The sequence below is a fragment of the Arvicanthis niloticus genome, chromosome 16 (genome assembly GCF_011762505.2).
Source record: "Arvicanthis niloticus isolate mArvNil1 chromosome 16, mArvNil1.pat.X, whole genome shotgun sequence".
Classification (NCBI taxonomy): domain Eukaryota; kingdom Metazoa; phylum Chordata; class Mammalia; order Rodentia; family Muridae; genus Arvicanthis; species Arvicanthis niloticus.
In genome coordinates this window covers 58,416,457-58,433,945 of record NC_047673.1, presented here as the reverse complement: position 1 = coordinate 58,433,945, position 17,489 = coordinate 58,416,457, and the positions used below count along the sequence as shown (strand labels likewise).

At 39.7% G+C, this 17,489-nt stretch overlaps 1 protein-coding gene across 1 annotated transcript; it reads right to left on the bottom strand.

The window, feature by feature from the left end:
• Positions 1-267: 267 nt before the first annotated feature.
• On the bottom strand, positions 268-16,858 carry LOC143434580 (uncharacterized). The gene is made up of 5 exons (XM_076913731.1): positions 16,821-16,858; positions 7,362-7,528; positions 6,506-6,542; positions 975-2,359; positions 268-400 (listed from the first exon to the last, which is right to left on the bottom strand). Exons 1-5 carry the CDS (start codon positions 16,856-16,858, stop codon positions 345-347), a joined length of 1,683 nt encoding a protein of 560 aa, XP_076769846.1. The 3' UTR covers positions 268-344.
• Positions 16,859-17,489: the final 631 nt, after the last annotated feature.

Below are 17,489 nucleotides of genomic sequence, written 5' to 3'. Positions count from 1 at the left end.
GACTCAGTAAGAGTGGAAGCAACTAGCCACACAGAGACTTCCTGTTCCAGGGTGGGGAGATAACCAGGTGGCTCTCACACACCCAGAGGACAAGGGGAGGGTAACAAGGGGAAAGGATTGTAGGAGAGGCTGACTGGAAGGGGGCAGTAAGCAATATGTAAACAAGGAAAAAATAAAAATAAAAGTAAATGACCAATTTTTTTTCAGAAAACATCACATGGCACAAGTGAGACTCTAATACAGCAACAAATTTTTACTGTAGTCTACTATCAGCTAAAACATTTTACTTTAAAATTTATATATACATATATAATAAGCTTCTGTGTTAGAGAGTGTGTCTTCTCTTAGCAGTCCATCCTGGCCCCATAGTCAAGGGTGTACTGGTCAGCTGCAGCAGCAACTAGGAGAAAAGCAAGAATTATCAATAGTATCATCAGCACATCATTGGCGGTATTGTCAGGGTCAGCATCAGCAGCATCAGTGCCATTATCATCAGGATCAATGTAATGAGAAACAGTGAGAAGGTGGAGGCTGGTTTTGTTACTTTTATTCTCAGACGTGGCTTCTTTTGGAATGTTTGTTTCTAGGCCGAAGCTATCTTCCCAAGTCAGAGTTCAGAAGAACAGAGATAGATAGACACTAATGTTTATCAGAAAGATTTCTATGCTTGGTCATTCAGAAAACACAAGGTGAAAAACACTGGGAGTGAAAAAATTTTTCTCATTCCATAATGGGAGACAACCACGTACCAACCAAATTTAGATGGTCAGATGTGTTGGTTTAAACTGGTTTTGTCATACTATGTGAAGTATTTGCAAGAAGTTGAGAAAAGGAAACATTTTTGTTCTGGTTTTAGGTAATGCTTGAATAGCCCTATAGAAGCAGAAAGTCATGATTATTAGTAGCAAAGAGATCTAGTTTTCTATCTAAAATAAAGTTCATCGATTTTAAGCAACTACTGTGGTCTAACATACCTGGTTCATCATTTCTATTAGTGGGAGGACCTCGGTTAGTTCCATTTGCTTTAGGCCACACTTGGCGAACTCGAGTCCTCATCCATATCATCATGGAAAACAAAAGGGTTTGGAACAAAATGAAAGGCCTTGACTGCAGCCGTAGCATGTTTGGTGCCAAAAGAAAACCTGGCGGTCTGACAGTGGTTCTCCAATGCTCAGTGTGATCAACAGACTCGGGAGCATCAAAAAAAACCTCAGCATCCTGAGTAGAGGCCACATATTCGTCTATATCAGGAACGAGGGTGAATTCATCATCTGAAGAAAGACTTTCAGATTTGTCTTCTGCTTTAAGCAATGATAAAAGATTTCCGTCAGTTGATTCGGTCGAATCCATGGAATAGCAGGAGGAGGATGTAGGAATGGGCTCTGGGTCAGCATGGGGTGTGTCCCTTGCATGCTCCCTGTAAATAGATAAATCGATTATGAAGTCTGGCCCAGTGTCACTAGCTGTTTCTGAGTCATGTTTTTCATTCAATTCTGCATGCTCAGTAGGACTTTGTGAAGCAGGTGGATGAATGGCAGCAGGAGCCCCAATGTCAGCAGCAGTGGTCTGAACAGTAGGATCCATGTCAGCTGGAGCCCCACTGACAGGAGCAGAGGTGGCAACTGTAGGATCCATGTCAGCTGGAGCCCCACTGTCAGCAGCAGTGGTAGGAGCACTTGGATCCATCTGAGCTGGAGCCCCATATTCGTCTATATCAGGAACGAGGGTGAATTCATCATCTGAAGAAAGACTTTCAGATTTGTCTTCTGCTTTAAGCAATGATAAAAGATTTCCATCAGTTGATTCGGTCGAATCCATGGAATAGCAGGAAGAGGATGTAGGAATGGGCTCTGGGTCAGCATTGGGTGTGTCCCTTGCATGCTCCCTGTAAATAGATAAATCGATTATGAAGTCTGGCCCAGTGTCACTAGCTGTTTCTGAGTCATGTTTTTCATTCAATTCTGCATGCTCAGTAGGACATTGTGAAGCAGTTGGATGAATGGCAGCAGGAGCCCCAATGTCAGCAGCAGTGGTCTGAACAGTAGGATCCATGTCAGCTGGAGCCGCACTGACAGGAGCAGAGGTGTGAACTGTAGGATTCATGTCAGATGGAGCCCCAGTGTCAGCAGCAGTGGTAGGAGCACTTGGATCAATCTCAGCTGGAGACCCTCTGTCAGCAGCAGTGGTAGGCGCAGTTGGATCCATCTCAGCTGGAGCCCCAGTGTCAGCAGCAGTGGTAGAAGCAGTTGGATCAATCTCAGCTGGAGACCCTCTGTCAGCAGCAGTGGTAGAAGCAGTTGGATCAATCTCAGCTTGAGACCTTCTGACAGCCGCAGAGCTGGACGGTTTGTCAGGATGCCTTTAGGAAAAAAAAAAAAAACATGCAACCTTCTTTCAATCTTAGTTTTGTGGATGGATCTCTTGTTCATGAATGAAAACCCCAGGCCAACTATCCAGTAAACTTCAGGGGAGTCTCTGTCACCACCTCCTGTCTCACTATGAGTGCCCCAGGATACAGTAGCACATGAGACCATCAGACCTCATGTGGACTTTGGACATCCAAACTCCCATTCTCACACATGCATGGCAAGCATTTTATCCATTGGATCATCTTCCTGGCTTGGATTCTTTTCAGCATTTCATGCTGTATGAGAGAGGTACTCACTAATTTCAACATAGTTTGCTCTATAAATAATTATTCAGCTCGTGATTGTAGAAGAAATAAAGAAGCTGGCATTGTCTTACACACAGGCAAAGACAGTGTCAAAGGTTATATTTTCTACAGATTAATGTATCGGAAATGCACACATTCTTACCTCACTGGTGTTGTTCTTGTAATTTTCTCACTAGCTTTTAATGAGGGAGGCGAATCTGTCATTAAACAACAGTTGTAGGAAACATGATTATAGTGGGATGAGGCTACTATTTTGTGCCCCTATATGCTGTGACACCATTTATGAAAAGCCTTTAAAGTGAATATCGATTGGTAAGCAATACATATATGGGGAACTCTTCCTTTCCACTTCCTTGTATTGTTAAACTAGGAAGAGAAAATTTTATCAAAAGTTACTACTTATATTAATTGTCGGGCAAGATATCTATGATTCTGAGCACTATCAGACACAAGAAGGGTCATCTTAGCCTGAATTGTTATACCATAGTGAATTATTAACAGGATAGCATCTTGTTGCCATGGCTGCTTGTAGTCTCTGCCCTAGGGATGCTGGCAGAACTCTAAGTGAGCATACTCATCTCATACAGAAGTGAAAGGGGCTTCTCCAAGTGTTGACTTGAACTTCACTGAAGAAGAAGATTCATTCCTAGCACAGGGAAGCTCAGTCTATGGTGACTGTCATTGCAACATAGCCAAAAATAGGAGACCCAAAGACCTTTACAAAGAATTTCCAGCTGCCAGTGTGACAAAGCTCTAGAGAGACCAGTGCGTTATTCTACTTGAGATCTTCTGAGGAAGCGGCTAAAGGCCCTCAGTTCTAGCATTGGTCCCTAGCTCATGTGCAGTACAAAGAAGTTCAGCATCAACTTCCATTGCCTCCTATGGCAATAGTTACTGGAAAGACCCTCTTGGTAGTTATGCAAACTGAAAATGACTCCAGGGAGAGAAGCATGGAGGAAATGGGCTTTAGAAAGTGGCTCTATGGTAGACCTTATGCTAGGCATGTGTGAGGCCCCTGTCAATCCTCATCACCACAAAGAAAACTGCAGTGCTGAAATTATTTAAAAGAAACTCACCCCCATTATAAATAATACTATTTCACCTCATGCTTATGAGAAGAGGGTCCTTTAGATTCCTCTACACTATTCTCTGGCTGCTGCTTTCCAAAGGTAAAGTAGGTGTGAGATGCTGTGGTGACAGCTGCTGAAAGCATAAATTCTGTGGTGTCTCTCCCACTGTAAGCATCATATTCAGACTGAATATAGGATGCATCCAAGCTGTGTTCTACAAAACGATGTGATTTCTCTCAACTTTCTTTCTACTGTGGCAGTTGTTTCTACAAATTATGTCTTGTCTCATATAAACCAAGCATCACTATATCTTTTGTAATTAATAGAACTACAGGGAAAAAGGTGCTGTCAGAGTAGCCCATATGGAGGCTGCTTGCACAGAATGCTTAGAATGGCAGTTTTCATTCCCCAGCACTCCCTCCAAAACTCACACACTATTCATTATTTTTAAAAGTTTCTGAGTGAGCCAGTTATTTATTATTTCAAGATATTCACATTAAATGGAAGACAACTAAAAATAACCATGAGATAATACATGAATTATCAAATATGTTGAAATTGAGGAATTTTATGAAGGAAAAAATCCAGATTGCTCTGATATTTAGTCCTCAAAACATAAAGAAAGTAATTGAACACTGTATTTTTGTTGTTTTTCAACAGGATCACAATGTATGGACACTGACCCATGTAGTGATATGAAGCCAGTAATATGATATATCTATTATGAAAACCTAAGTAAAGATCCATTTTATAACAAAGTCAAATTGCTGTTACGTGATTCGAGAGGATACATATTGTGGAATAGGTTAAAAATCTTTTTATTTATAAAAAGACACTACATTTTGTTCATTTTAAATAAACAAAGCTCTTTCAGGTGATATAATGGGAATTGGAAATTTTTTAGAAACAATTCCTTAATTAAACGTGAATCCTAAAAATGTTTGGAAGCAAATTAAGAAAGGATACAACTACACACATATTTGATTTCCTTGGTGACTATTCTAGCAGGAACAAACCTCTATTTATAATAGAATGTATAGAATCAATAGAGTACTCACTCTTAATCTTACCTGTATCATCATGGGAAGGTGTTTTCAGGATAGATTTTAGCTGTTCTGGTGGACTTCCTTCACTATGGTGTATTTGAAGAGTGTTATTTAATATTCAGAGAAAACACCAATCAAATGCTTTGAATTCTTTGTTGTTTAATTTCCTAATTTATATTACATTGTAAATTATAAAAAAAAAATCTATTAATTTGTTCTTCAACCTATAGATTGTGTTTAGGGACACTTTCCTTATCACTTTTCCTCATGTGAAAGAAAGAGAAGAATTTAGCCCAGAAAACTTAGACCAACAAAACCATACAGATACACACACACACACACACACACACACACACACACACACTCACACATGTAAAGACACTAGTACCACTTCCTCCTTTGTTTTGGAGGCTGTACTGACTGATGGTTTTATCTACAGACTCAATGTCAGTCTGTGCCCCTGGAGCAGCACATCACTGTCTCTCAGGATACTTTGTGCATATTTCACTGATGATGGTGTTACCACCCTAGAGGTTGTTTGTGGATGATCAAATAGACTTCTGTTGCTGCTAGAACTCTAAAAACCCATCATAGCTTTTGTAATGTTCAAGCTGCTTTGTCGCAATTCATGCATGAATGAATCCTGAAACAACAATCTGCCCGTTTCTATGCCAAACAAGCATTTCTACGAACTCAATAAGGTAATAACAAGAGCAAAGAATAATAAAACGTAGTGGACATTTGCAGTTTTCTGTGGAACTGTTTAAAATTCCAAATAGAAGTTAGCATGTGTATTTTGCAAGGAGTCTTTGAACAGTTGTACATTTTTGAATCTTCACTTTGGACATTAGTTTTGAGGATTTGTGGTATTTTCAAACATGGAATCAAAAAGCAATTTAATAATGTTTAGAGAATATTTTGTTGATACACGGCCCAAATAAAGAGGACAATATAGTTGTCCTCTCTTGTGGAAGTCATTAATCCTAAGGAGCACAGAATTAGCTTGAAATATAACTTTTAATTTTCTACCACACCATTGTCTAACCTAGCATCCTGGAAAGGAATGGATGGACCTTCACCTCTATGTTCATATCCATCTCATGTAGAAGATAAAAGCCCCTTTGATAGAGAGATAAATAATAGTCACAGTGTCGTTTAGCTCTGTATATTCAGATAGTATATTAGCAGTCAAAGGATTCATTACTCTTGAAAACAGATCATGAGAACAGATCATTGATGGATGGAGCATTCTGGAAAACATGGGTGTCTTCCAAAGTCTATGAAAGATGCTGCACCAAAAATTCCTTTACATGTACAGCTGGTGTCAAAGGAGGAAAGAAATGTGTTGGCATCCTGTAGAAAGGACTGATAACTGAGAATCATCCCAAATTATGCAAGCTCTCAGACTAGAAAAGTATCTGAAATGATAACTACAAGAGTGGGCCATAGTTCACAAATTGAATTCAGTAAGGCTTTGAAAGGCCAAAGAACCTTAGATGGACATCAATGTGCATAGTTAATCCCAGAAGGTTCTTTATCCAAACTGGTGAGTTGGTTCTTGGAAATGTTCATGTTCATATGAACTACCCTGAGCGTGCTAAACATACATTCATAATACTGTGGGACATGTAAGACACAGGTCTCAAAGTACTCCCAACTAGAATTTGCTTCTTATCTTTGAATTCACCTAGTATTAATGTATTGTTAAACCTTACCAGGACGAAGACCTCTGATGTTTAACAACAAACTCTCCTGAGAATAAAAACAAAATATCTTTTATTACAAGTATAGAAATACATTACATATAATAATGATCAGACTCATTGTTAGCATCAATTTCTATGAGGCCAATCTAGAGACTATTCTAGAGTAAATATTCATTTGTAGCAAATTACTTCACGTAGAACTATTCTATTCCCTGTATATTTCAAATCAAAGGTGACAGTAATTTATCAAACATTAATGCCTAAAAATAAATACCCATACACAATTGTGATGATCCTAAATGAACTCTCTCAGACTGATCAAGAGCACAGTCCTCACCAGGATAATCAACTGGTTCAAAAATAACTTCTTGTGGTTCTTTCTAACTCTAGCCTAATGGTTCTGGAAAGAATTATAGCTTGAGTCTGGTGGCACACAATGTGAACCTCAACACTTAGGAGGCAAATGCACATGGATCTCTGTGGATTCCTGGATCAACAGAGCTGTGTTTAGTGAGACCATGTTTCTTTCTTTCTTTTTCTTTTTTTTTTTTTTTGATTTGCATTTCCCTGATGACTAAGGATGTTGAGCATTTCTTAAGGTGCTTCTCCGCCATTCGAGTTTCCTCAGTTGAGAATTCTTTGTTTAGCTCTGTACCCCATTTTTTAATGGGTTATTTTGTTGTTTGGCATCTAATTTCTTGAGTTCTTTGTAAATATTTGATATTAGCCCCCTATCGGATGTAGGATTGGTAATGATCTTTTCCCAATCTGTTGGTTGCCCTTTTGTCTTGTTGACAGTGTGAGACCATGTTTCAACTCCACCCCTAAAAAGAGTAAAACCCAGAGCTCTACTGCAAGGCATCACCTGAGTTCCGTTCTCTGTCCATAATTAAATCCAACTTCAGCAGGTCTTCTGCACCAGGAACATCCAAGTTAGACCTCTTCACCTCGAATGCTCTGCCCAGTTTCCCAGAGACATACACTGTCCCCTGACTTCCAATGTCCAAACAAAGGTAGCCCACCTCACCACTCCTGTGCAGGGATAACCAGTTGGCTAAAACCCAGCATAAGAACACAACCAACAAGAGCTAAATCAATATGACACATCTAGAGCCCAGTAACCTCTGGATATCCTAACACAGTCAAAGCACAATAAACGTCTTTGAATCCAATCTTAGTAAGATGACTGAGGAATTTAAAGGGAAAATTAATAAATCCCTTTCAACATATAGGAAAATACAATCAAACAGGTGAAGAAGATGAATTAAACAATTCAAAACCTGCAAATGGTAAAAGAAGCAGTAAAGAAAACACAAATTTGTGTTTGAGGGAAACATGGAGATGGAAAACCTAAGAAAGAGAACAGGAACAGAAGCACAGCCAACAGAATAAAAAATAACGAAAGACATGATCTCAGGCCTAGATGATATAATACACAAAACTAATACATCAACCAAAGAAAATGTTAAACCTAAAAAATTACTGACTCAAAGTCATCAGGTCATCTGCAACAGTGTGAGAAAAGTCCTACCAAGACTAATAGGGATGAACAAAAGTGAAGAGAGCACCAGCTCCAAGGACAAGAAACTATTTTCAACAGACTCATAGAAGAAAATTTACCCAACCTAAAGAAAGAGTGCCAATCAAGGAAGGAGAAGCTTGCAAAAGACCAAATTGACTGGTGTTCCCAACACAATAATCCTCCCTCCACAAACAGGAAAATGACAGGAATTATCAATCACTGGTTGTTGATATCTCTCAACATCAGTGAACTCATCTTCTGCAATTAAAAAGACACAGGCTGACAGGCTGGATGTGGAAACAGGACCCATCCTCCGGTTGCATACAAGAAACATACCTCAGCAAACAAAGATAGACATTGCCTCAGAGTAAAGGACTGGAAAATGTTTTTCCAAGAAAAGGGACTTGGGATGAAAGCTGAGTAGCAATTGTAATATCTAAATAAAATAGACTTCCAACCAAAATCAATGAAAGAGACACGGAAGGATATCTCAAACTCATCACAGAAAAATACACCAAGAGAACATGTCAATTCTAAATACCCCAAATCAAAGGGCCTTCACCTTTGTAAAAGAAACATTACTAAAGCTTAAATCCTACTTTAAACCCTACACATTAGTAGTAACATATTGCAGCATCCCACTCTCACCACTAGACAGGTCATTGAGTCAGAAACTAAACAAATGTTATGAATCAAATGGGCCTAACAGATACCTACATACCATTTCACCCAAATTCGAAAGAATACACTTTCTTCTAAGCACCTCACAGGATCTTCTTCAAAATTGACCTATACTCAGCCACAAGGCAAGCCTCAACAGCTACAGGAAAATTGAAAGAACCCCTTCTGTCTTATCGGACCACCATGGATGAAAGCTGGAATGCAGCAAGAACAGAAACATCAAGAGCATACATAAAATCTCATGGGAGTGAACAACTGTCTACTCAGTGACCACTGGATCAGTGTCAAAATGAAGAAAGACATGAAAGACTTTGTAGAATTCAATGAAAGTGTAGGCACAGAATACCTAAACCTATGGGATACAGTGAATGCATGCCAAGAGGAAAATTTCATGGCACTTAGTGTCTTTACAAAGAAATTGGAAAGATCTCGTACTAACAATTTAAAAGTACATCTGAATGCTCTAGAAAAAAAGAAGCAAACACGCACAAGAGTAGATGGCAGGAAATAACCAAACTCAGGGCTGAAATCAACAAACTGGAAACAAATAGAACAATACAAATAACTAAACCAAGAGCTGGTTCCTTGAGAAAAATCAACAAGATAGACAAACTCTCACCAATCGAACTAAAAGGCACAGAGACAGTATCCACATTCACAAAGATAGAAATGAAAAGGGGGGACATAAAAACAGACACGGAGCAAGTCGAAAGAACCATCAGGTCTTACTTCAAAGAATGCACTGCATAGATTTGGAAAAATCTAAACAAAATGAACAATTTTCTTGATAGACACTACTTACCAATGTTAAATCAAGATCAGATAAACAATTTTAAAGAAGTATAATCTCTAAGGAATTTGAAACACTCATAAAATCTCCCAATCAAAAACTGCCCGGGTCTTTTCTCTCAAAGTAAATAGCCAGGATTGGCTATGAGACTATAGGTCTTCAACCCTGACAGAAATCCAGAGTGACTGAGTTGACTGAAATTATGGGAAGCACAAATCATAGCTTCTAAAATGTAGTCAACTTAGAGAGACCGCTGAACACCTGGACAGCCCCTATACTACAGAATGTTGGAGCATCAAATCTTCAGCCTTCCGGCCAAGAAGCATCTGACATACCTTAGTGATGCAGAGTTATTAAGGGCTGATTACTCTGTCTAGGCAGATATAATCAGTCGACTATTCTGCAAGTGTGTCCTTTTCTAGACAGTAATTTGTCTGTAGATGGAAAAAGGCAATTCTTGCCTTGTGGCTGTCTCTGCACAACTGCAGTAACTCCAAGGATGCTCAATTTCTTCAGCTGCCATTTATTCTAAGCCAAGAAAAAAGCCAGGTTCAGAACTAAATGTTTTAGTTAGGATAGATGACAGAGGTTCTGGTTAATCAACAAAAGGATGGGCTGGGTATTAGGACTATCTTGTACCTCACTGGTACAAATAGGAATAATTATGCTCTAATTGTATTTTGAGAGAAAAGTGTTATTGTAACAGGAAGGGTGATATGTAGGAGGAGCTAAGGGGGAAGGAGTACCGAGAGGAAGAGATGCAGTAAGGAGAGGAGAAGATGAAGGAGAGGAGAAGCAAGGTGATGAGAGAGAGAAAGAGGGGGCGCATGGAGGCAGTTGTTCACGTGTCTCCACCAGTCAAAGATAGTTGATATATCTAGGTTGGGTATTAGGTTACACTTCTGATTGAGCATTACCAAACTTACAAAGCGTTTGACTAACATTTTAAAAAATTGTATAAAAGCAAAAAGGGAAAGGGGGCATGGGATAGGGGTTTTCTAGGGAGGGGAAATGGGGAAAGAGGATGGCGTCTGAAATGTAAATAAAATATAAAATAAAATAAACTGCCCGGGACCTTATGGCTGAATTCTACAAGAATTTCAGAGAAAGAGATAATACCAATACTTCTCAAACCATTCCACAAATTAGAAACAGAAGTAACGTTACCAAAGTCATTCTATAAGGCCACAATTACCCTCATATGTAAACCACATAAAGACTCAACCAAGAAAGAGGATTTCAGACAAATTTCCCTGCTACTACCAAGGTTGAGTAGGCCAACCAACACCAGAGACAAAGGGATGGCAATGGCCAGGACAAGAACACAATCAACAAAAGGCAGTGTAATATGGAGATGGAAAATCAAGAAAAGAGAATGGGAAATACATACACAAGTATCACCATCAGAAGTCAATGAATAAAAGAGAGAATCTCAGCCACAGAAGGTACAATCGAAGAAATTCATACATCAGTCAAAAAATGTACAATCTAAAGTTTCTAACACAAATCATCCAAGAAACTTGAGACACAAACCATCCAGGAAATTTGGAACACTATGAAAAGACCAAACCTAAGAAAAATAGGAATACAAGGAGAAGATTCCCAGATTAAAGGCCCAGACAGTATCTTCAACAACATCCCAGAAGAAAACTTCCCTAACCTAAAGAGAAAGATGCCTACATACATACAAGAAGTTTATAGTACAACCAAGAGATTATTACCCCAGAATATAAAATCCTTTAGGCACAAAATAATCAAAACACTGAATGTACAGAAGAAAGAAGAATCTCAAAAAGCCATGAAGAGAAAAAGGCAAGCAACATCAAACATATAAAGAAGGACCAATCCAAATTACTCCAACCTTCTCAACAGAGACTTAAGAGACAAAAGGGCTGAAGAGATGTCTTCCAGACCTTAAGAGACTACAACTGGAAGCCCAGGCTACTGTACCCAGCAACATTTCCATTCAATATAGATGGAGAATAAAAGATATTTTATGACAAAACCAAATGGAAACAATACCTTTCTACTAATCCGTCACTAGGGAGGACACTAGAAAGAAAACTCCAACACAAGGAGAGTAACTATGCTCAAGAAAACACAAGAAGTTAATCATCCCACAGCAAAACCTACAGAAGGGAAACACACACAACAACAACAACAACAACAAAATAACAAGAACAAACAATCATTAGTCACTGATACCTCTCGACATTGATGGATTCACTTAGCAAATAAAAAGACACAGTCTAACAGAGTGGATGTATAAACAGGATCCATCATTCTGTTGCATATAAACACACATGTCAGCAACAAAGGTAAACACTACCACAGAATAAAGGCTGGCAAAAAGGATTAAAAATCAAATGGACTGGAGAACCAAGCTGGAGTAACCATTCTAATATCTAATAAAATAGACTGTTAACCAAAAGTAATCAAAAGAAATGTGGAAGGATACTGCATACTAATCAGAGAAAAAAAACCACCTAGATGATGTCTCAATTCTGAATAGCAATGCCTGAAATGCAAGGGCATCCTCCTTCAGAAGGAAACATTACCCAAGATTAAATCACACATCAAACTCCACACATTAACAGTAGGGGTCATAAACACCCCATAATCACCAATGGACAGGTCACCAAAAGAGAAACTAAACAGATAGACAGGTAGATGTCATGAATGAAATGGACTTAACAGATGTCTACAGATCATTTCACACAAACACCAATACATGTATATTCTCAGCACTTCATGACACCTTGCCTAAATTGACAATATACAGATACAGATCTGCATCAACAGATACAAGAAGACTAAAATAACCCCTTGCATCTTATAAGGTCACTATGGATTAAAGCTGGATTATATCAACAACAGAAACAACAGACAGCCTACGATCTCATGGATACTGAAAACCTCTATGCTCAATGACCACTGGTGAAAGGAGAAAGCAAAGACTCTAGAATTCAATGAAAATGAAGGCACAAAGTATTCAAGCTTATGGGACACAATAGAAGTAGTGCACATCGGAAAGTTCATAGCACCATGTCCCTTCAAAAGAAATTGGAGCGATTTCATACTGGCAACTTAACAGCACATCTTCACTCTGAAGATAAAACAGAAGCAATCACATTCCAGAGGAGTAGAATGCATGAAATAGTCAAAGATAGAAACAAAGAAAACAATACAAAGAATCAACAAAACCAAGTGCTGCTTAATCAAAACTCTGAGATTCCATTTACAGCCCTCAAAAAAGCAAAGATCAAAAAGTCAAGTGAAAGCACAGGCTGGCGAGGATGTGGAGCAAAGGGAACACTCCTCCATCACTGGTGAGAATGAAAACTTGTACAGCCATGTTGGACATCCCTTCTGTGGTTTCTCAGCAATCTGAGAATAGTTCTACCTCAAGACCCAGCTATGACTCTCCTGGGCATATAGTGGGACAAAACATGTCCCACTATAGCAAGGGCCATTTCTTCAACAATGTTCATAGCAGCTTTATTCATAATAGCCAGACACTGGAAACAACCTAGATGTCCCTCAACTGAAGACCATATAAAGAAAATGCTGTACACCTGCACAATGGAATACTATTCAGCTATTAAACAAAGACATCCTGAATTCTGCAGGTAAATAGATGGGACTTGAGAATATCATTCTGAGCTCCAACAGGACTTGTGTGGTATGTACTCACTTATAAGTGCTTATTGTTCAAAAATTACAGGTACAATCCAGAGACACAGAGAAGCTAAACAAGAAGGAGGGCACAAGTAAGGATGCCTGAACCTCACTTAAAAGAGGGAATAAAATAGTCATAAGAGGCAGATGGAGGGAGTAAACTGGAGAGGAGAGGACACAGGGAGGGGAATTGGAGGAGTTCAGGATCAGGTATGGGGAGGAAGAAGAGAGATGGCTAGATGGCCATGAAAATGAATGGAAATCTGCAACTGAAGATGGTGAAGAGGTGGGGGTATCTCTGATGAGACAGAGATCTAGGATAAGGGAGGCACCCAAGAAACAATTGGGATGACCTTAGCTGTGACTCACCACATTGGGGATATGGACCCAAAATTTATTTTCTCTACAAAAAAAATTCAGGCCCAGGAGATGAAGCAGAGACTGAAGGAATGAGCAATCATCAGCAGCAGAAATCAAGACCCATGTCACGAGCAAGCATCAGTCCCTGACATTATTGATATTCTGTTATGTTTGCAGAGTTGTCCTCTGAGAGGCTCCACCCATTTGCTCACTTGGACAGATACTGATACCCACAGCCAAACAGTGGATTGAACTTGGAGATTTATTTGGAAGAATAGGAAGAAGGATTGAAGACCCAAAATGGGATAGCAACTCCAAAGGAAAACCTGTATCGCGCGCCCCCAAAATCCCTTTTCGCCCGCGAATAAGGACACGGAGGCAGTAATCGGGTATCACTACAGACGAGGCTTTACTTCTTGTAACAGCAAAAGCGGAAAAGACGGAAGAAACCGGAAGAGGCTCCCTTAAATACACCCTAGAGTGACGTATTCACTTTTGGTTGGCTGTTCGTTCACCACCCAATATGCCTCGGGATTGGCAGTGACTAATGGCCCGCCTATCAGCCTAGCAACTGCGCAGATAATTGTATAGCCACTGCTAACAGCAGCTTCCTACATCTCCCCCTGTTTAAATTATTAATATGAAACAGCCTTTTGCCTATTAAATGTAGTACCAAATAAGATTCGAACTCAAACCCGATCAAGCAAACTCCATCTTGGGGGGGAGTAAGCGATCAAGAGCTTATAGCCCGAAGATTTTTTCCTTACCCTTCCAGGTGCCATGGAAACGAGTCCTCTGGGTGCATGGGCTAAGGAAATATAAAGAGAATTGACACCCATCCCTGTGCAATGGAGTATATATATAGCTCCCAGGAGTGCAAGGGCTGTCAACCTATTATCTGGTATCACAATTATTTAGGCAAGAGCTGACTGGACAAGACTTCTCATCTACCCAGTGCAAATGAGCCGAGCTCTTGGGGTGCATAGACTGAGAATGTCTCTGTCATAGGCTATTTTCCAGCCTAGATCGTCAAATTTGAGGGAGGGATGCTTGCTCCAAGGCTTGCGAGTGCTTAGGCTTTTAGCTACCTTGTCACTTATATTGCTGGGCTCTGAGCTTACAAACCAACCATTTATGAATACTAATTCACATCATAGAGCTGTATATCAAGCAGGCCTATTCCCGCTCTTTAGAAAGAAAGAAAGAAAGAAAAGGCAGAAGAAATTTATTTTTAATAAGTAAAATCTCCACGGGAAACAGGCTCCATCCACACTCCATCAAGGCTGGAAATCCGGATTTGCAATGGCTGCTGTATCTGGTCCAATTTCCCATTTCACTTTTCTTTTAAATAAGCAGAAAGATCATGGCTTTAAGTAAATGTATCATTCACAAATCTTAGAGGTGTAACACCTGGATGTGGGGCTGTTGACACAGCTTATTTGAGCCACATCTGTGAGCCCCTTCACATGGGCTAGAGCCAATCAACTCTCTGATTGACCAAAGTATATTTTAAGTCTCTATAATGATGTATTGAGATGGGCACAAAGGTAGGCACATGCACAACCAAGGCTAGGTCTAGTGATCCATTCTAGCCTTGTGCTAAAAAGCATGTAACATTCTTATAATCCAAGATATCAGAATTATTCTGAAGGTTGGATAACATAAAGAAAAATGAAGGGTCTACACACACCAACACCGGTTGTGCAGATGTATTTTCAAACACCTTATTAAATTTAATGTCATTTAAATGGCTAGAGATATTAAATCTTGTAGCCGAAACATTTTGTACTTTATGAAACATATTTAACAAGACAAAGGCAGATATACCCCTTTTTTAACATTTAAACAGTGACTACAACACATAAATTGTGTTGAAGCAAGATAAACTCAAGAAAATATATATATGATTTAATTTAGGACTTACATCCCTTTGAAAACATTAAACAGAGGTTTTAAATCCTCTTATGGTAAGCTTAAAATGAGGTTTTAGTCAAATAATATCTCTTAACAACCTTTAAAAATTACTAAGAGTAAATCAAGATTAAAGTAAATTAATTTTCTTTGTATGTACACTCATAGGCCAGAAGATGGCGTTAGATCCTCACCACAAATGGTTGTGAGACACCACGTGGCCGCTGGGAGTTTAGCCTTTATATTTTAAATTAAGTCCAGCCTTAATGGCTGAGTTATTTCTAAAGTCAAATTGACTCAAACATTGAAAGACACTGTCTTTGAATATCTTTTTGAAGTAACAAGTATTTTAAAAAATTTTAAAAGCTCGCTATATTGAAGCGATAGTTTGTAGAAAAAATTTCTTTAGAGAAATCCACTAATAAGCTATAATATACACCAAAGGATTTAACCTCTTACCCTTTTGTATTAAAGCAACAAAATTTGTACATATATGTAAAATATAAAATATTACCCATATTTTGAAGCAATTATTTTTTTAACAAATATTGTTTCATGGGCTCTTAAACATTATGAATAAATTTATTACCTATAAACCTTTTACCTTTACCAAAAATGTAAAGGAATGGTATAAAAATATCTTTTATGTAAACATTTATTGAAATGGTAGCTGGAGAAGACAAGTTATGCTGTATAAAACTTAAATTTGAACTTTATTTTGGATTAATTTAATAACCAATCTTTTTTGTTCCATGAGAATATCGGATAAAAGCCAATTTTATTCTCTAATAATTGTAACACATATTAAAGGAATCTAAGGCATCTCATCCTCAACAATTCCAAATACAGAGGAATTAAAACAACCTGAACCATATTCTATCAGCAGGCACAGCTATACTCATGGAGGGAAGCAGATATAATTTTAATTTCTGCAGTACAATCATAACCTTTAGCCCACAGACTGTTGTAAAATCTTTGGGTCTTAGGTTTACCCCTCCTCTCACAAGAAACAATGAGAACAAAAGACAAATTCCCTTAAGCACATTTCTAGGGCCTGGTCTGAAGACCCAGAACAAAAGGAAATGCTTTGCACCCGGGCTTCTACAGGCAGTCTGCATTGTCTTAATTCAAATGTAAATGCACTTAACCTCCCTCTGCCTGCCTGCCTGCCAGTTTAGGTGCAGTCTCGAACTGAGAGATTTTGCCTTTATTTAAAACCTTAAATTTGAACTAAAAACCTCTGGAACAGTTTAAGATTTTACCAAATCCCACATCGATATACTCAGCCAAAAATGGCAGGAGAGTCAGAGCCGAAATCTTGTAATCCAGCTTCCTTCTTTCTGATCCTGCGACGGCTCCCGCTCCTGCAGCCACGTCTGTACCACGTGGGGGCCAGCGATTCCAGGCCGTGCTCCGCCATCGCTCCGCCATTTTGGCTGCAGCAGCCACGTGGGGACCCAAATTGAATTGTTTCCACCTGTGGAATAAACACAAACAGCTTCCCACCCCGGGCCACAGCACGCTTCTAGGCAATTTTTCAGTCTCCCGTTCCCACGTTTCGCCGCTGCCGCCGCGAGCGGTTCCGTCTCTGCGGCGCGCGGTTCAGTAAAAATCCCTTGTTCCATCACTGGCATCTGTTCTAACTTGTGCCTCCCAAGTGCTGGGATTAAAGGCGTGAGCCACCACTGCCCGGCTTCCTCTGTCTGCTGGACTGCAAGCCGCGCAGACGCCTCTGTAACTCGTCTGACCCAGGCCCTGTCGCAGTGTCTCTGTTCCCACAGCCCGAGCCGAGAAGCACGGCCGGGGACCCTCGAGCCCGAGCGAGCCGCTGGCTCCGGCCGAGGTCGGTGGGGCTGGGCTGAGTGACTTAAGATTTTAGCACAAGCGGCTGCTTCCTCTTCGGAGCTGCCCAGTTCTATGGAGTCAGGCTCCTTAATGAAGTATAGGGGGGTCCCTTTGACCTCCGTTCTCTCTCCGCCATCCGGCGGAGGGTCCTCAAGCTTAATGGACTCTGCAGTAGTCCGTGTTTTCTTTGAACACTCCCTTTTATC